Source organism: Calidris pugnax, unplaced genomic scaffold (genome assembly GCF_001431845.1).
Source record: "Calidris pugnax isolate Ruff unplaced genomic scaffold, ASM143184v1 scaffold9, whole genome shotgun sequence".
NCBI classification, from domain to species: domain Eukaryota; kingdom Metazoa; phylum Chordata; class Aves; order Charadriiformes; family Scolopacidae; genus Calidris; species Calidris pugnax.
The window spans coordinates 1,910,545-1,931,142 of NW_015090778.1; the positions used below are offsets into that span (position 1 = coordinate 1,910,545).

At 37.7% G+C, this 20,598-nt stretch overlaps 2 protein-coding genes across 2 annotated transcripts in view; one reads left to right on the forward strand and one right to left on the reverse strand.

Annotated features, from left to right (window-relative positions):
* CRLF3 (cytokine receptor-like factor 3) overlaps positions 1-3,268 on the forward strand; it is a 16,055-nt gene extending 12,787 nt beyond the window's left edge. Inside the window, exon 8 of the mRNA XM_014952203.1 lies at positions 327-3,268. Coding sequence (XP_014807689.1) covers positions 327-580 — 254 coding nt within the window. The 3' untranslated portion in view covers positions 581-3,268. The remainder of the gene's footprint in view (positions 1-326) is intronic.
* A 1,123-nt stretch (positions 3,269-4,391) lies between these two features.
* The window catches only part of SUZ12 (SUZ12 polycomb repressive complex 2 subunit), a 28,485-nt gene continuing 12,278 nt past the window's right edge, over positions 4,392-20,598 (reverse strand). The window contains exons 6-16 of the mRNA XM_014949865.1: positions 18,851-18,936; positions 17,204-17,435; positions 16,296-16,398; positions 15,608-15,713; positions 13,782-13,959; positions 10,588-10,679; positions 10,009-10,152; positions 9,222-9,379; positions 8,555-8,753; positions 7,980-8,059; positions 4,392-7,640 (exon numbers count right to left, since the gene is read on the reverse strand). Of these exons, the coding sequence (XP_014805351.1) occupies positions 7,295-7,640; positions 7,980-8,059; positions 8,555-8,753; positions 9,222-9,379; positions 10,009-10,152; positions 10,588-10,679; positions 13,782-13,959; positions 15,608-15,713; positions 16,296-16,398; positions 17,204-17,435; positions 18,851-18,936 (1,724 nt within the window). The 3' untranslated portion in view covers positions 4,392-7,294. The remainder of the gene's footprint in view (positions 7,641-7,979; positions 8,060-8,554; positions 8,754-9,221; positions 9,380-10,008; positions 10,153-10,587; positions 10,680-13,781; positions 13,960-15,607; positions 15,714-16,295; positions 16,399-17,203; positions 17,436-18,850; positions 18,937-20,598) is intronic.

The window sequence follows — 20,598 nt, forward strand, 5'->3', positions numbered from 1 at the left end:
TTTTTTTTTTTTTTTTTTTTGCCTTTCTCAAAATCCATAGCCCCTAGTTGTTGTTTTTTTTTATATCCCTGGATGATGTATGAGCAATTTCATCCCCCTTTTACGTACCACTGTTTATGCAGTAAAAAGCTTTGGTGAGATCACAGGTCGCCTTTTTCTGCTTGCAGTTCCTGTAACCTGTGTGATGTGACAAAAAGGAACGTGGCAGGGTTGCTTTCCATTTCCGTTTGCCTGTAAAAAAAAAAAAAATAATAGGCAGAACATATTATTGCATGTCAGTGTGTACAGAAAGTGAGAAATAACCTTTGTTACCTTGACTGTTTCAGGGGCAGTATTTGTAAATGGAAAAGAGATGACAAACCAGCTGCCTGCTGTAACTTCTGGCTCGACTGTGACGTTTGACATGGAAGTTGTGCATTTAGGGCCTTCCAGCAACGAGGGAGGAAACTTCAAGCTTAGAGTCACCATTAGCTCTAACAACAGAGAAGTGGTCTTTGACTGGGTACTCGATCAGTGCTGTGGCTCTTTGTATTTTGGATGTTCGTTTTCATACCCAGGCTGGAAAGTCTTGGTGTTTTAGCAGTGAGTGAAGGGACTTTTGTTCTTGCTATAAAGTGTAATGTCAAACCTGGTTTTCCAGCTGTTTGACATCAACAATCTGTTAACAAAAACCTGTCTTTATACTACTTGAACTCCACTATATTGTACTTCCTACTGGATTCATTTCAAAACATAATTGTGAAACATTGGATTTGTTACTCTGGAAAAAGTTAGAAACAGGCACTTGCGTAGGCAAATTAACTTAAGCAGTCCGTAAGACCTTTCCCTTTTTTCCTTCAGACTTGATTTTTGTCAGTATTTCATTGTACTCTAGTCTCAGGGTACGTGTGTTGTGTAGAATTAACTTTGCTTAATGCTGCTGTTCTGTGAAATAAGCCTGAAAACATTTAGTGGGGGTAGAGGAATGGTAATGGACCAAAGTTTTATTTATACCACTCAAAATGAGCAAAGTATTTAGAGCAGTGATGTCCTGCTATGCTTCCTTGTACACAATGCTGCCTTAATAGTATGAATGGAGAGTGGGGTCTGCACGCAACGGCCATTTCTTCCACGCACGGTACTGTTCATTCCTCCAGAGCAAGGATGTCTGAGCCAGAACGTCTGTTTGAGTGTGTAGCCAGTCTGTTAACGTCTCACCTAAGTGCCTTATTTCCAGATAGTTTCCTGTGTTGTCACCAGGAATATATTTCCTAGAGTAGTCGCGTGGTGATGTGTCCATCAGCTTCATGTGGATGCTCGTCTCAGACCAGAGCAAGCCCCAGTGACCCTGATCTGCTCCAGATGTCCTCCCCAGTTACAGCTTACCCTGTTCCCAATGTCAGAGCAAGTCCTGGTCCTGTTGTGCTTAGGGCTGAGGTGCAGAGGCCCCTCTAAGGCCAAGACAACCTTCTTTCTGTTCTCCAGCAGAGAGAAGGGAAGGGCTGTTCTGATGGGTGGGATTATTGGAAATCGAGGCCACCCAGGCAAGCGGGGACCACTGCTGGGGACCCACCTTGAGAGACACCAGCGGTGGCCAGAGCCCCTGTGATAGTCAAAATGGAGCAGATGGTGGTAATTGATTATGAATCAATTGACTTTGAATTAAAAAGTTACTATTTCCCCTAAGGAGCAACTAAAATTCAGAATGAGCTTATCAAACAGAGCCTATTCCTGGCTAAAAGATTGCAGTACTACTGAATTTAAAGAATATTTTGAAGTAATGCTCACTGAGGGCCTTAGAAGGGACCTTCTTACCTCAAGTTCAATTAAAATTAAATATATTTTAGCATATTAGAATAATCAATATTTTTATAAGACCTAGACAATCATTCTTCCCTTTTTGCTTCAGTGTCAACATGCTCCATCAGCCCCCTGTGCTGGCATGAAAAGTGTAATTTACATTAGATTAATATCCCCCATACTCATGTTTCCAGAACAAAAAAGATTAGTCATCCTCTGTACAATTTTTCCCCAAGCATCTGGAGGAGGAGGAGAATGGTGGGTGATATTTACACCATTTACAAGAAAATAAAAAAGCGAGTAGAGTCAGATGAAGAAGAACTGCAGAGGGTAGAGCTGGGTTGGGATTTACTGTGAGACATGAAGCAAGGAAGACAGGACACCTGTGGGTAAGGTTATCCAGTGTTAGCAACAAAAAGTCTGTGGGATTCTCAGTTTTTCAAGCTCAGCTATTTCACTGTAAGAGAATACGAGCTTATCCTGTTCTTTCAGTGTTCCTTTGAATGCTTCTGTGAAAAGTATTTTCAATACTTCTTAAATATGGTTCTTTTCATTTAGGCAAGAAAGCTCAGGAGATGATGGAGCAGCCCCAGCCCTGCTCAGAGAGGGCGAGGCTGCCTCTTGCTCCACGTCGTAGTGCTGGTAATTTTACACACTTCAGGTGTGAGGTACTACTTGTAACTTAGTACTTTTACCATATGGAAACTAAAATTGTGAATATCGACACTTGTGAGGTACCGATGGGTCAGGTACCTTCTCATCTGCTTTTGGAGGGGACTTGTCAGACTATTGAATCTGCAGGACATTTGCTTACCTGTTAGGAAATAAAGCTTAAGCCTTGAATCCAGGTACTTCCAGAGATGGTGATGCCCCATGGGTTTGTCCCAAATACTCACACCGAGCAGCTTGGGGTGAGTGTGAAGGGCTGCGGAGGCCCCTGCTGCTCCGCTCCCCTGGAGAGCTGAGGGTGGCAGAAACAGGTTTTGTTCTGACTTCAGTCTGTAGCTGTGCATTGAACAAGGGCAGCTTGCCAATGGTGGGTTGGTTTTTTGGTCTTTTATTGTGTTGGTTTGGTGTTTTGGTATTTTTTTTTAAGCTTAGCATAAGCCCAGCTGTGCAGATGGCAGGTTAGGTACTGTTCAGCCGCCTCGAGAGCTGCACTTTTTAAACCTGGGAGGGTGAAGAGGCTCAGGTCTCTTGCCCCGAGTAATTAAGTAACAGAGTATGCAAAGGATCAGAAGGGGCTTGAATTAAAAAGGTTGAAATTCTGTTCTTCCACAGCAGAGTTCAGCTTGACAGAAAACTTGACACTTCCTTTACAATTTCTCACCTCTCAGTATTGGAGCTTTGTGAGCAAATTACCTGCTTTTGAAATCCAATCCTGAAAGTTATTTTCTTAAGCTAGTACATCCACTTACCTCAACTAAGACTTGTGTGTCAAGTGAAATCTGAATTTTTTTTTTAAATAAAGTTTTATCCCTCAACTGTGTATGGTCTAGTGAATTACGTGTTGGTGCGTAAAGCTGGGCATCACTGCTTTCTTCTAACAGGAACATAAAAATGTATTCTTTACCACTACAGCCATCTTTAAGAGCTTCTGCCTCTTTTTAAAATTATTATTATTTTCATCTTCTGTTCCTCAGAATTCCCAAACAATTCTGTGTCAGGTTTCTCACTTGTTCCCTTATTTCCTGGTGAAGTTCAGATCTTAACTATTATCTCTTACAGATATAACAGTTTTTCTTCTTTTTTAAAAATTAGTTACAGCATCTGTAAAGTATTTCCCTCAATTTTCCATTACAGCTGCCTTGTCTCCATTTCACTGTTCCCAGCTCCTTAAAATTGCATTAAATGCTGCAACTCTTACACAAAGTTCTGGTGGCCAAAAGCTACTGAGCAAGGAGCAGAGATATTTCTTCCCCTTCAAACAAGGTCCCTGTTGGAACTAACACAGAGTTTTAGTTTATTCTCCCTTAGTTCTGCTTTACCTGTAGCCTGATCTGTTTCCATCATCTCTTGTAAAGGGAAAATTACTCTTGAACCCAGTAAATAAGGTTGCTGCCAGGGCAGCTCTCTCTCATAAATACAAGATTCGGATGAAGAACCTCCTTCGGTCTCAAATCAAGCAGCTGAAGAACAGCAGATACCAGGGGCAGGGAAGGCACTTACCTACTCAATCCAAAGGTCTCCTCTCAGTTGTGAAACCACACAGTATCAGGTTTATAACCAGGAGCTGGTCCCCCAGGAACACCTTCCTTCAAGCACTGGTTGACGATGGCACCAAACTGTTCTGTGAATTAAGAAATGCTTAATTTGGAACAACATTGTCAAAAACTGTCCTCACAGAATGGCTCCTGCATTCTCAAAAGTAACATCAAATTGCTGGGTCAGGGTGGATGGTTTGGGTGGTTTAGTTTTGATGATCAGTGAAGTAATCAAACCAGCTCAAATCATTTTTGAATCACCTAGATGATTCTACAATTCTGTGATTTGCAACTGCTTCATTGCAGGCAGTGAATCTTTACCCCAACTCCCCGAAACTCCAGGGTGACATTCACACCACAGTCAAAGCCATGCACACTTAAGGTTAACAACTTAAATGCATCTAACAATTTTGAATATAGTATTTAATGCACTGAATTAAATATTCAAGTCATATGTTAGCTTCCAACTTGGGGTTCAAAGACAAAACATCATCAAAATCTGCCATGAATATATTAGAGGCTGGAGTAGGAGAACCTTGCCAACTTTAGAGACAAAAAAGCATATCCAACAACTGCAGCCTGAAGTCAAGTTCACAGAATCTTGACTGTCAGAGCCTGTATTTCAGTATCTGAATTACTTTTAACATGAAAAAAAGGTTTTCAGTGTCTGTGATTCAACAGTCACTATTTGGCCACTCAGTTCCTTCCTCGTTTGTTCTGTGGTACCCGCAGGGTCCCTCCTCTGCAGTCCCAGAGAAGCGCTATTTTAAAACAATACCAATTGAAACTTTGCTCCAAGTAAACTAAGTATTTCGTAAAATCTGTTTGAAACATTAACCACTTGCATGTAAAAACTCACAAGTCTTGTTTTTTTTAAATGACACAAGTGATGTTTCATTTTCAGTTATATAAATTACAGTAATACACAACTTACAGAGAGATCTCAGGTATTCAGTTCTACCCCCAAGAAAGAAGAATAAAAGCTTTTATAAGCCAGCTAAAAACCTGGTCACTTATGGAGACACCTTAAATATAATAAAAAGACTGGACAGAAACTGAGCTGCCTTTGTAACAATCCGGCAAAGGAAGAACACGGATCCAAATTTTAAAGGACATGCAGAAGAGAAAAGTTTATACAAGGTACTGCTTGTGGCCTTTCTGCATGCACACAAAATGACTGGACAACCATCATGGCAGATTTTATATTACTGAACTTTATGTACAAAAGCAGATTTCAAATAAAACATTTAATGTAAAAACAACGGTTCATTTAAACAACCGAACTTGGGTTTTTTTGTTTTTGTTTGGGGTTTTGTTTCATTTTTACATCTACTGTACCATTCAAATTCTTTTTAACCAGCTTACATGTTTTCTTCAAAATCTATCAAAGGTACATATAGAAAAGGCATCTTTATAAATAGAAAACCAAGGGCTTTTTTCAGCTTTTATTATAAATTGACATGACATACAAAGTTTACTGGACAGAAGTAATTTCATTACTATTTTTGGGGGATCACCAACTTTTTGTGCAAACAATGCTAGCCTTCTTTTAAGCATTAAGAGCATAACTGCTTAAGAAATGACATAAGCAATAATTCTAGAACTACATCTCCCCTAAAATAATCTATTTTTTTACATATGTGCACAGCTTTAGCAAATTAAAGCCAGAGAGAAATGCTTGATGTACTATCCAGAGGCGTAATTAGAGTTTGCTAAAACTCAGAGAGCTGGCAAATTCAAGAAGTTTGTAATGAAAGCTGCAGTTTCCCTCTTTCCTATTTTGTACACAAAATCAGTGACTAAGAACTTAATACTGGATGACAAACCACATCCACACCATTAGTTAAATAGTCTCACAGTTAAACACATCTTAAGGACCATCAAAATCAGTATTTACATTTTATAAATTTCTGAAGACACCATTAGAAAGCTTATATACCCCTTAAACAAATAGGGAACTGCATCTCATGGTGATGGAATGAAATAAAAAATTAAAAATACCTGTATTTACAGCAGCATTGTTCCTTTATAAATAAAGAATATGAAAAATGCAATATTTTAAGGATAATAAAAAATTGAGGTGATGTCACTCAACCACAGTGCTTGCTGGAATAAACCCTTCGGTGCTGATACTGTACCAGTAGTGAAACCACTTTCCATTGGAAAAAATCTGTAAACGTATGCATAAAATGTGTTAACAGCAGTGCAAAACTGCTCAAATATAGTTTAGTCAGCATCTTAGTATCTGTATTGAATACAATACATCACAGAATACTTGCATAAGAAGTGCAACACATTTTCTGGTCCAATTTTACAGTGCATTTTTCCCTCAAGAGTGGCATCTCGAAAGCCAAAGCTAAACCTATGGCCTGGACTTGCAGTCTGTACTCAGGCAAAACAGCAGGCATGAACTTCAGAAGAAGTTAAATCGACGTAATGCCTACATCCTATGGACTCTCGGCTTTAGCATGGCACACCACGATGCGCAACCCCCGTAAGGAGGGCTGACATCAACTCGTTTGTGTAGCTGTGTAAATGTGTAATAAAAATCTAAAAGGAGCTAAATGTTCAAGTTTAAAATGGTACACTGGGTGATCAATACATCAGAATTATCCACGAAAACCCAAACTGCTGGTATCCTCAAAAAGCCAAGGTGGTAACTTCACTGTGTCTGTAACATGAAAAGCCAAGATCTTTCCAAACAGGCACAAGACAAAGGAAGTGCTAAGTTTGCCGACTTTGATGCTTTTAGTGTAAAAAAAAAAAATTAATTTCTAATTTATGGTCAATTGATAAATGATTTCAAATACAAGGATCAAGGTTAAACTTTTAAGTAGTGAGACGTTATTTTCACAAAAGCTAACTGGAGAATTTCTAAATAAGGAAAGCAGAAACTGTATCCCAATCCCCTTTCCCCAATGTTTCACAACTTCATGGTAGGAAAAAACAGCCAGATACAGATGCAAAAATCTTAATATAAAAACGGTTTTACGTATACTTAAATTATGTAAATTCCATAAAGTTCTTAAGACACTAATTACTAAAATTACAAAAAGATTTTCATATTGCTCTTCATGCTCAAACTCTTAGAATATTGTCATTACATCACCAAAACCGATATACATGTAGTACTTGCATAATTAACTGAATAGAAACCCTGTTAAAACAATATCCTTGTTGAAATCATTTATTTCCATCCAGCAGTGCCTGTTTGGAATCTCTGTATTTTTGTGTGTAATTCTTTATAGAGCTCATGCACCCTAGAATGTCACTTCAATGCTTGTCCGTTGAATGGCATTTGACTTTTGACTTCAGAGCTTTTGTTTCTTGCTCTGTTTTGTGACACCTGAGATGCTATCCATTTCTGAAATTCTCTCTCTCGTATTATTTTCACTATATCCGTTTGTCGTCCCGCTTTGTTCCTCAGAAGATTCCTCATCTGTTGGGGAGGCAGATTCTCCTTTCTCTAACTTCTGCTGCATCTCTCGGAGCCTGGCAACAGCTTTGTCTATTGACATTATGCTGATGAGGTTAAAGTCATGCATGCTGACCAGATGTAGCATAAAGTTTCGACACAAGTTCTTCTTAATTATTTTTTGTCCGTAGTTTTCAACAAACAGCATACAGGCATGATTCATTTGATTGTCAGCAATAAACCTGTCAAATTAGAAAGCCATCATTATGCAAGTGGAACATTTTTGAAAACAAAAAGATACCCCACAACAGGGTTTATCAACGTAACTGCACAGACCTTCTCTTGCAGAGTCCCAACATCGGCAATGCTTTTTCTTTTAAAGCCTTAGGCTACTAAGCACAAAAAAAGTTTTTTAAAAGCTTAAAGAGTCAAAAGCTTGTTACCAAATCACCCTTTAATGATCCCTTTCTAAACAACTGAGCTAAGTGAATTTTAAGTGCTTAGTCAATTGCAATGCCAAACGGTCAACCAAATCTATACCATAATTGATTTGTATCAAAACAAAGTTTACGGTAACATACCCGTGCTTCATAACATGAAGATTCCATAATTTCATCACTTCTTTCTCTCCTTCGTTAACATCAGAAAATTCTTCAATTTGCTGGAGAGATAAAGGATTGGGAGAAAGGAGAGGAGAAGAAACACATCAGAACTGCAGGTCTGCTGACCTAAAATTCAACTTATGCCACCTATATATCACAGAAATAACTACTGCTCAAATCCTGACGCCGCAGTCAAAAAAGGTCAGAAAAAAGTTGTAGTATGCGGAGACATGTGATGATAAATTACTTCCACATTATATACACACACCGCTGAGTGCTCCTGTAATACAAACATCTCCTCTCTGAAAGAGAAAATTTTTTAGGACCCACGTGGCCTGAGCTAGCTTTGCAACTGAAGACATACTTGAAAACACAAACTTTGATTCTATGAATTGCTGTCATTAGTGTCTGAGCATCACAAGTTCCTCCTTACTCTTAAAGTAAATGCATCATTTTCACAACATATGCTCTGTTTGTTCCCTATCAACAACTGCAGACCGTCTTTTAAAAACCACAATCCATTTAAAATAATTTTGTATAAATGGAATAATTACAGTAATGGTTTTCTCTCGTAGCCATTCAGGGTCCTTTTCATCCTCACTGTCTACTTCCATTTCCTGTGGACGGAGAGGTAAACACGTGTCGCTGTGGAAATAGAGCCGATTGTGCCCGCTGCTGTACGTTCGCTGCTGTTCCACTTCTCCATCTTCAGATTCAAGAAACTCTGACATACTGGCTTTCGTACGCTTTGGCCTAGCAGAAGGAAAGAAAAAAAAAAAAAAGAGTAATTGCTTTCAACCATTGTATGAAATACGCAAATACTGTAATCGATTAATATAAATTATTCTTTTAAGCTCTAGCATGCAAAAAGGAGGGAGAGGGGCAGGAAGGAGGAAATAGTCAGCAGTGACATAAACGCCATTAAAAACCCAACACCCCACCAACCCACACTCCACCTTTTGGGGAAGAATAGTTTTAGTACAAGGCAGTTAAGTTACATTATGAACAGATACTTCAACTGAAAAGATGGAGAAAAATTACAGATGAAGTTATCATCATTCAATAACACTTTGTTTAGCTATAAACCACTGTACTTTAATGGCAGTGAAATTTAACACCGTTTCTGTGCACCTACAGATGTACAAATCCCCAGGTGTCACAAATCCAGTCCATACACTATACTCCACAAATACAGATAGACCTTGATTCCCATCTCCCCACCTGCAGACAAGTATGTGTGTGATAGGAGTTCTCTTGACCGGTCCATTGCGGCTGAAGGCAAATCCAGGCTGGCGATGGATATCCTGGGGATTCCCTGCATAGGAGCCATCATAGCACTCATTGATAGACACGTCTATCCTAGCACCTTTTGGATGATACTGAAACAGAATTGCAAACATACTTAGCCAGCAGTAATGACAATACACCAGGAGGTTTAAACAAGTAACCTTTTCAATTCTGAATACCTTAAATATCACCCTATCAATAGCCTGACGTAGCTCTATTTTCCTTTTACCACACCCAAATAATTTTTAACCTCCAGAAACAAACTATACTAAAGCTTCCTTACTCTGTAACATTTTACAAATGAACTATAAAATTAAGGAAAATATCAGCAAAAGATTACTAGCAAGTACCCTAGAAGTTAGAACATTTCTAAATTTCCTAAAGTTTCAAGACACTTCCAATCAAACATGGATTCCTTTGTTTTCTACACCACATAAAAAGAATATAGTAATGCAAAAGCAGCAGCAACAGTCGGAATTCATCCTCCGATGATCAGCATTATTTAAAATATATGACCTTACAAAAAATAAATCAAACCCACAGAGGTTTTTTCCCCCCATGTAACACGCAAACATTCACATTAACATTCAAAGGAAGCTGCCTTTAACCCGTAGACACAGTCCTGTAACTTAACAGGCTACTGATGGAATCACTGCATGTGCAATATCTATGACAGACTGTAAAGTGTTTTGCAGTGCTAAACTACAAAAAGATTACTTACAACATAATTAAAGATAAATCTGCTGTGGCACAGTTTAAGATGTTTGAGTAAACTATACAGCTTCCGACAGTTCAGTGTGCACCATGGGCAATGCAAGTCGTCTCGGGCTTCAGTCTGCTGTCTCGTGTTGTTGTTGTACAGAAACTGATGCAAACAAAGGAATGAGTAGCATGAGCATGAAATGCATTTCAGTCATTAAATTCCCAAACCCCCAATCATTTCAGGAAACCTTTACAGGAACAGCAGGTTCTTGGGAACACTATCAGCTCAGCGTACTGAAACACTGGTATTTCAAGAGCTTTTTCCCCATTGGAGACCACCTGTTCCCCTCCAGATGTCTAACAAGAGATGTCCTTTATATTTTGGAACGTCAGACACACCCCTAAGAAGATTAATTTTCTAAAATACCTCCTGTAAGAAGAAATATGTGGAATGCCTCTATGTGAATTTGACACCCCTTAAGGCATCCACTGAAAAGGCAAACATAAGTTTCCACCCAGCTCAGAAGAGAAGTGAACATTTTAGTTCCATGTAATATTTACAGTTCTCCATTTCCCCTATAATGCTTATTTCCAATACCTGGTAAAATATCCGCAACTTCTGTCGAGGTTCATTTAAAACATCTCTCTCTTTTCTTGTTTGAAGGTCTGTCGGCAAAGATTCTTTCACAGCTGAAAGAACATGTATAGATATAAATTTCTTTAATAAGAGAGGAAAAAAAAGACATCATTTCTTAATGCAAGTATGGAAGTTCTGAGAGGGGCACATCGCTGCTGAAGGAAACAGGCTACTCTAGTGTACTTTAACATAAGTAGCTTGTACCAGCAACAAGGAAGTCTTGATGCTCAGCTTCCCTCACAAATCTGCAGACAAATCCACCATTTTTAAAAACCAGATATATCTCCAGTTTTGGGCAACCCTTCAGAGAACTTAAAAAGTCAGGTAAAAAGCAACATTTTTCTCACTCCACTTAAGCAAACAGAGACTTCTTTAGGCCTAGCTAAAAGCAGGTGTGGCCAGGAAATAAAAAAGAAACACTGCTTTCAGATGGCTGCACTGCAAATACTTTGCTTAAATTCAAGTTTCCCAAGTCACACAACAGTATGAAATGCAAGTAACACGAAATGTTTAACCGAAACTTTAACCCTTAACTCTTAGCCTTCACTGTTTTGTGTAACGGCACTGCTCAGTTACCTCTCAGTCTCTTCCATACATTTTAATCTCAGTAAGATTATTTAATTCCATACAATTAACAGGAAAGCCCACATACCTAAGCAGGTTTACAAATCTACCCTCAGGAAAATCCAAATAATGACATCTACTTGCTTCTCAATGCTGAGAAAGGTGGCAAAAAAAGTCTCAGCTCTACCGACATAAGGAGATCCTTAGAAGGGTTAGGTATTTCATATCTAATATTTTGGAGAACAATGGAAATTTCATCCTCTTGCTGTATTAAAAAGGGAGGAGACCTGACACTTCAGCCTGCACCACATCAGGGAAATTAGAATTCCATGGCTCGGTTACTTTGAGCACTTTGTAATTACAGCAAAGGTTGAGCCTCCACATTTAGGAAGTCTTTGATGTCTTTATTCCACTGGTGTGCCTTGGAAAACGTGCCAAAGTAAAGTGACAACACCAAATTCATACACCCTTGGGAAAGATGCACTGGTTTTTTTTCTTTTACTATGAGAACCTCTAACTGATAAAGATTTTCTACTATTTTCACTCTCCTCCTTGGTACTCAGAGACCAAAAACACCATGACCATCATAAATACCTCACCATGCTGTGCATTGTGCTATGATACACTCCTGTACTAAGAGTCTGCTGAACTATTTTGGAAGGTGGCTCTTGCTGTAACGTTACCAGTTTACTGGAACACCTGGCATCTCTGATGCAAGCAGCCATGGGTTCTATCAGTGCTTTAGCAATGCACCTTGCCACCTCCCAACACCTCTGTATTTATTATGTAGTAAACTAGTACACACCTTCTAGAGTTAGTCAACAGACCGTCATTTCTTTTGCAAGTCTGAGCACAAGACCTGCCTAACAAATTACAATATATATCTCCGAGAAACTCTAAAATACAAGGAGGCCTGGTATGAGGAAATAAAGAGAAAACAGAACAACTTTTACCGTGAAAGTTCAAGTACTTCCCTACTTCTGTTGCCCTTCTATTAGGAATTACTTCATGTTTATGTGTTTTGTGTCAGCCATTCAGATGAAATATTCAACTAAGATGACAGGAATCAGTCTTATTTAAATATTCTTGTACTCTTTCCACAGACAAAGTTGTCTGGAGGTTAGCTGAAGATGTTTGGGATCGTTTTAGACAGTGGGTTCTGCACAGGCAGGGGTGAAATTCTTCTTGCTCTACCTTCAGTATTACTACACACTAAAGCCTAAATGTAGTGAAAGGAATTGCTACTCTTAGTCTCACCAGAGATGAGCTATCATTGACCCATCAAATTTCCCAACATATAAAGCAATACAACAGCACAAAAACCACATTTGGAAAATCAGTATTTTTTTTTTCTTAATAATTATTCTCTTGCTATCACTACTACAGCTCACAAACCTCATAATTATATATCCAACACAAAACCAAACTGAAATGCTATTTTGCACAAATTCTCTGATGCGCTACCATAGATGAACCCCAAAACTCCAAGCAAGGCAACTCTCTGCAAACAGTGCCTGGCTACATTCTCCAGAGATTGGGCCTGGAGACAGAAACACTACACTCCAGATAATTACTTCTATAATAAGGACCTAGAAGTTTTCCTTAGTCACACAGTCCCCATCTAGTTACAAGCTTGGAAACCCTGGTCTCTCCGAAGTGAATCAGGTGCCAGTTGTGGCTCTAGGTACGTTCACAGGTGTCTGAACAACAGGAGCAGCCTGTTGCCTTCTCAACAATTTAAGTTTTCCAGCTGTCCTGGGGCCTGACCTGTCAGCACAATATTCCAAGCCAAAGTTCCAAACAACCGTGAGGGACACAAAAGAAAAGTAGCCAGGCCAGTCCCCACTGCCACTTTGGAATAAAAGGGGAATTTCAGACTAAATGTGACCCTGAGACAGGAAACTGCTATCAAAAAAAAGAAAAAGGGGGAGAGGGGGACAGTTGTCAAAGATGCCTTTTCTATCTAGTGTCAAAAAGTATTTTAGTAGTAGCTTTTTTAAGCTAAGCTCTCCACAACAAAGAAACATGGTTTTAAAAACATATTAACAGAATCGTAATTACTAATTGTGTCAGTTCATAAGTGTTCTGAAAGAACCCGTGTTACCCTTACACCACAAACGTGCAAAGTTTTAGACAGTCTGTCACATTTCACAGTAGCAGCTGTTTTCTGAGAGCTAAATATATAATCCCATAGATGAATTTTAAAACTGTTTTCACTACAAAGCATAAAAAAGGAACTTATTAATATTATGCATCCAAATACTTTTAGAGCAGAAATTAAAATTAATAGAGAAAAACAGACAATCCTAGAAGTCCTATTCACAAATTTCCCCCCAATTTATTTCACATCAGGATTTATGAGCATTGTACATAATCCACTTCAGTATTGCAATGATTTCAAAGACCCCACTATTTTTAGCTTTCAAAATTACCTTAAAAATGTACAAAATGTGGAATACAACAACGCTCATTCATTTTTGCTTTTTCATATTTAAGACTACCCAAAGCAGTTGCACGAGTGAGTCAGAAACCCTGAAGTACAGACACGCCAAGCAGATGATTATTCACCAGTGAAGCCAAAGTTTGCTCACCTATAGTCTGAGTAGGTTTAACAGAATTGGGCTTGTTTTCTTGAGGGAGGCTTTCAGAATTTCGTGTTGCAAGAGGCTTAGCTATAGGAGCTGTGGACTTATCATTTGTGTCTCCCGTCCAACGAAGAGTAAACTGAAGTGTAGGTCCCTGAGAAAATGTTTCAAATGGAGGCAATCTCTGGGGGAAATAAAAAGTGATACAGCAGAATGAGTGTTTTCCCATGGACAAAAACATTCACAAAATGGGCACAGATGTAATTTTTTAATCACCTGAAGTCCTTGCGTTTTCAACATAAGCATACACATTTAGATAGACTGAAAAGGAAAAAAAAAAAAGCTAAAAAAAAAAGATTACTATGCAGTTTCCGGCACCTTACTGAGCAACCACTTCACACACATGCTGTGGCACACAACTTGATCTTTGTGAAACATTAAACAGCAAACAGCATGGGACTGACAAGAAAGAAAACAGCACTTACCCACGAGCCTGCTGTCACTGTATGTCTTTCTACTCACACCTACTCCCAATTCTGCAGTCCAGTATTGTATATTAATACCCCATACACAAGCTGTAAAAAGCCTACCACTGTCTGCTGTAGAAAGGCTATTGTAATATTCTCCTGGGGATACGTTCTTATATTCCCCTCATTTATCAAATTAATAGCATTAAAGAAACAGAAGAGAGCTGAGTCAACTCCAAACTTTTCCTATCAAGTATCATACCCTAAATTTATCAACGAGATTACAGAACTCCATCTTAAAAACTCTTTAATAAAAGTGTTGTTATTTTACAGAAATGCTATTGCAAAACCAGAAAACCGATGACAACGTGCTTATCAGATCTGAGCACTAAACACATTGGCCATGACTATTTTGGGGGAGCACCTCCAGTGTGGAAAACCTCTCTCATTCTCCCAAGAAGAGTATCCCCGCCTCGGTCTAACAAAGCTACAGCAATCTATATATATATATATATATATATATCTTTTTAAGCACATTTACACGTGGAGAATCTCTTCCTACGATCTTCCTAAAAGAAGTTTCTAGCTTCTTCAATTTTAACTTCTGAACACAGGTAAATAGAATCAGAATAGATTCTGAACCAGGTAGATGCTGAACTGGGTAATAACACTTAACTATATTTTTACTATATACTTTGGATCACCTCTGGCTTTTTTCATAATTATATAATCATGTTGATGCACAGCTACTTTGCAACCATCTAGAATTTTCATATTCTTCTCCTCAGTCACTTAGAACTGATACTGACACAGGAGCATGTGACTCTGTAAGTGCATTCACTGAATCACCCGGTGTGGATTCACCTCAGTCAGTAATTTCTCTCTACACAACACTTTCTCTTACACTGACACACCCTCTTCCTTTCGACACTAAATTTCACCAGCATTCTCTAAAGGTATGTGTGTAAGATCACACCTGTGAAAGCTCCGAGTTCCTCTTTCTTTCCCCAAAATATATTGCTTCTGCAGTTTGTTCCTTTTGATTTGTCCAACTTGAATTTATTACAACAAAAAAAATTTGCCTGATTTTCTAACACAGAAATTCAGAAGTCACAGGAAGAGACAGCTGCCAGAGTTACAGTAGTTAACATCTGCCTGTGTTAACAATCTAGCATAACCAAAGCCTTCCTAAACCGAGAGTTAAATTAAAACTTACGTCTATACATCCTGGAAGTACCATTTCCTTTTCAAATAAACAAATTTTTAGAGGAACAGCCAACTGACTTCACTTAAACTTGTGTTCTACTTTAATCCAGACCATTTTAAGTGAAGACAGGTTCTTTCAGCAACTAAAACAACCCGTACCTTCCCATCAAGTATTGTTTCCCATGTTGCTCTTTTCTTGCTAATGGGACACTCTTCCATTTCCTGCATGGCCACTTCATATTCTCCATCCAGAAGCTGCAGGCGCCTGTCAAGACAAAGTATGTGTTATGAGTAAAGCAGCTCATTTTTATTGCTTGCCTATTAAAACATAGAATGTATTCCACAGTAACCAAGTTTGATTTCACTGTCATAGAGAACTAGTGTCTTCTTTAGGTGCCAGCACAAGAAGATCTGCGACTCCATCAGCAAGAGCCTGAGCATGGAGAAAATTATGGCACCAAACAGAACATAAGCAGTAAGTATATTTCAGAGTCTTTTTGTTTGCTTGATTTACTTTTCAATTACACTGTCATCCATCTTTAATAGACCCACAGAAATTACATCTGTCAGAAAACTGACAAGGAACAAACTGATGCGTAGTTACAGGACAATACGCAAGTTTGTGAAAGAGAATCATTTCCAATCGTCAGAGGATGAAGTGTGTGTTATGAAACCCGTAAACTTTTTTTTTTTTAAAAAAAGGAATCCAGCCTAAGCTCTTATCGAATTACTAACTAAAAATGCAGCCAAAGACAACCAACACTGAAAATATAGAGCAGATTTAACTTCAATAGTAAACAAATTCCTAAGAATTAACAGAAACAATATTTATTTTGGATAGTATTACCTGTTTTTATCAAATACAGTCATTTGTGCTACAAATGTCTTTTCCCCATCTTCACGATTTGAAGAGTTTCTTTTTCTTCTAGCTGGAAGCTCCTCATTGACATCTGTACATAAGAAATATGGTATTCAGTTATTACATACGCACAAATTCAAAAGATGGAACAGCTTCCATGCAATTGTAAAATACAACTGGCTGTTGATTACGTCAGATGTGTCATACAATAGCAAAGGACACACTGTTTAGTGAACAGCTCGATGGCAATGGAAAGAGTACTTAGCTTAACAGTAATCACACTTTAGATACGTTCACATATATTTATAGTTTAGTCGTATTACTCTGTCAGCATAAAGAGTTTGGGTTTGACCTTCCTCCTCTTGTAGCTATAAAATAGTGAGAAAGAAAGTTTTTCATTCTACATGCACTCTTCAAAGCGGTAACATTTGTGATGTAATATAACACATCTTGACAAAATTAAGAAAATAGCTTTTAAAATTTTGTTATTACGGTATAGATATTGATTTTTAATCAGCTAGTCATTTAGTTTTTATGAGAGACCATGATAAGAACCAACAGCTGAGTCAGTAGCGACCAGCGTTCCTGGAGGTTTAATGATAGTCACAGCGACCACAGGGCTCTCTTACACTATTCTCCTCCCCACAGTGTTGCCTCTCCTTCACCATCACACATTACTGAAAACTGATGGTAAATTTACACAGAAATATAATGACAGTTTCTAGTTACCAACTGTGTTTTAGCCCCATCTTGAAAAAGACTGAAAACAAATGAAAGCCAGTTGTCACTCATCTATGACTGACCCTTCTCAGAGCATGACCTATGCTGGGCATTAAGACAACTATACGTGCCTACAAGATAAATTCTGCAAAAGCATATTTAAAGACTGAACTTACCAATGTTTTCATTAGTCTCGCCATTGATCAGGCCATTAAACTCTCTTCTTCCTGGGCGAGTTACTCTGAATAACAATGAGTAAGACTTCACCATATGGCTGTTGCTTGGTTCAAACTCATTGCTGGAAACCGCAAGTGATGGGAAGTTGCCTGGTTTTATTTGGCTGAGGTCTGGGTTTAAAGGCACCTGCTTTTTACCTGTAGGAACCTGTCTTATCGGACAACTAACATCCTGCAGGAAAACAAGAAAGCTAAGGTTTAGGTTTTCAGAACACAGAGTAAAGCCATTAAGTCTTAAAATTTGTATCACTTATGAACTGTACTTGTCCTGCCATCTTTTTGAAAATAAGCCTTCTAACAGATGTAAATAAAAAAATCTGGAATAACAATCCCAGGTTTTAAATGTAAAACAGATATTTGAAAGTGTAAATAAAACTGGCATTTCATAACCATTCCTGGCAGCAGCCATCTTTCTCTAAGTGATTAAATTAACACTAACATGAAGCATTCAGAAAGATTGTAGAACAGTCATTAATACTAATTTAATTCTGTTTACCTAAAGAAATTAGATGTTTTGGTTATATATATATTTCAAGGGCTTCCTATCTTCTCCTGCCAATATTACAAAGTGCACTTTGAGCTATCTGGGAGATAAAGAACCACTTACCTAGGATTTATTATATTCAGTATCTCTCAAATAGATCATTGAGCACTGTCTGGTATTGGAAAAACAAGGCAGGATGGCCTAAGTATGAAACTTGCAGCAAAACATTTCAAGTAACCATCAGCACCTCCTGCTTTTACCATATTTATCTATACCATAGCAAGTAAAAAAATTGGCTAGGAACAATATTAACTCTTAATAACATGTCAAAACAGCTTAACATTCTTAGGGAGTTCTGACTGCAAATCTTTCCCTTTTTGGTTAAAAATTACAGCATGCATTACTAAGCCTCCCATATTCCCATAGCTGTGAAGATAATTTGCCAACTGGTGTGAAACAAACGTAGCTAAACCAGCAAGCAAATTCAGAGATGCTTTGGGGAAAAAAAAAAAAAGGTTTGAAAATTGTTTATGATTCACAGTATCTAAAATCTGCAATAATTGAGATGGTCAATGTAAAAAAACATAGGTACAGAAAAAGCAAGGAAGAACAAGACTTGGCAGATGACTGGGGAATTCAAAACAATTGCAACTCGTTCCTTTTTCTTTCTAAACTCTAAAAGGCAGACTATTTAATGACTTTGCGATTGCCTGGTTTACTTAAGCCTCTGAACATCACAACAGAATTAATAGTTTGATGATGTGATAGAAAAAAACTGAAGCAAAAATAGAGATGGCTGAAATCCACAATGAGTGAATCTGACTTACAAGCGAGCTAAATTCAATGAACAAGCTCAATGGTTTTTTTAGAACTTCTAGTTATTTCTCACAAAGCAAAGCAAAATCCATAGATATACATTTGCTTCTGAAGAACCTCTTACCCAGTCAATAGGCAACAGCTTGAATAGATTAGTTCTTCAATTTATCTCAAAAGAAGCATCATTTCACCATTACCTTGTTCTATGGCAACGTTAAATAGACGTTCCAGAATCCCGTAGACATTTTGCTTTACTATATATTAATACTTTGTCAAATCATTTTTACCTTTCTTTTCTTGTGGCAAACTTTCACAAGCAGTACTTCCAGGGTTACAGAATTTTGTTCATTCTCTGAGTTTTGTGATGGCTTATCTAAATAGAAAAATATTTTAAGTTCTGAAAAAATGAAGATCTATTCAACTGTGCAAATCCACCTGTAATTACTTTTTTAACATAGGGACCTCTAGTCAAATCCTAAGTTTCAATTCTCCACAAACTTACTGCAAATTCCCACTCGAGAACGTATCCTATCTCACTGTTCTAATTCTAGCAGAATAAAAAGCATAGTCAATCTCCAATGTTTAAAAGACTTGCTACCTTTGACATTGCCAAAACCTTTGCATAGCAGCAAAAAAGGATACAGGTAGATTTAAGGAAAGTCAGAAAAAAATAATTACAGACGAATCAAATTATTTCCTATAATTTTTTTTTTCTTTACAGCTTGCAAACCTAGAATTTGGTTTGCATCAAAACTTAAGATCCAGATGCTATCAGAGAGGAAAATAAAAAAAGAAACCTTAAATATTATGTAAGGTAAGTATATGCAGAATAGCTGTTAAAGGACTCTTAAAAGAATAGGAAAAGAAGACCTGGCTTCACAGTCTCTGCACTATCAATTTCCTAGAGCCTGGAATCCTCAAGACAGCCAATACCAGCAGCATGATCAACAATGTCAATTAGGAACTGCCTTACAAAATAAATTTCACTGTATCGCAGGAAAACCTTTAATAGTTTAGATTTATATTAATCAAGAATTCTGTCCTCATACGGAAAAAGAATAACAAGATAAAACTTGATTATGTAGTTAAAAAATAGTTTCTGGAAAAAAATCTGAAAAAACAATCATCAGCCAAAACTGAATGAATCTGTAAGGAGTTATTTCCACCCTTTAAAAAAATCTTACAAATATCATTATGGGCTTAAGCTAAAAAGCACAATGGCTTTGCCTTAGTCCATGTCACAAGAATCTGACATTCAACAAAATACTTTGTTATGCCCATCAGATATAAAAAGCAAACCTTTAGCATATTAAAGACATAACCTGAGTCTCTTCACTTGCTTTCCTCCTGATACTAGATCCACACTCAATAAGCTTGATGTGTTTCAGTAGAAAGAGTTCTGGTAACTCATGTAGAGAATCTGGCAGTTTTATCAAATAGATTTTTATTTTTTTTATTGTAAACACGAGACATATTAGAAATCTTCTTAGCAAATACAGAAGCTCAGGGCAGGGGGAAACCTAACCAAAACTCTACCACACTCTGTTTCAAGAGTTTCTAACAATTTCTATCCAGACAAATAAGCATATTAATTATGCCAGCTTCATTACTTTAAATATTTTCTATATTTAATATTCACTATGGCATACATTACTTATGGTAATGATATTCTTTTCTATGGTACAAATGACTGCCAGGCTCTCACTACATGGAGTACCCTTCTAGAAGAGAAAGGGTTTTGTAGTCAATGGTAGAGTGACATAATCCAAGCATTCAAAGCCACAGAAAAGTCTTCAAATATCCTCCACCTTTATTCTATATTTCTCTATTTTTACCACTAGCTACCCTAGAAGTTCTTGTCTCTTGGGGTTTCTCACCTCAAATACTGAACACAACACATAACCTGAAGTTCCTGAGAGGGGAAACAAGTGAATGAATACCGCTGACACCAGCAGTATTTGGAAATTCCAGAAGCAGAATGTCCCAATCTACAGATTTGAATAACTTTCTCAGAGTAATATTACAGTTCAATACA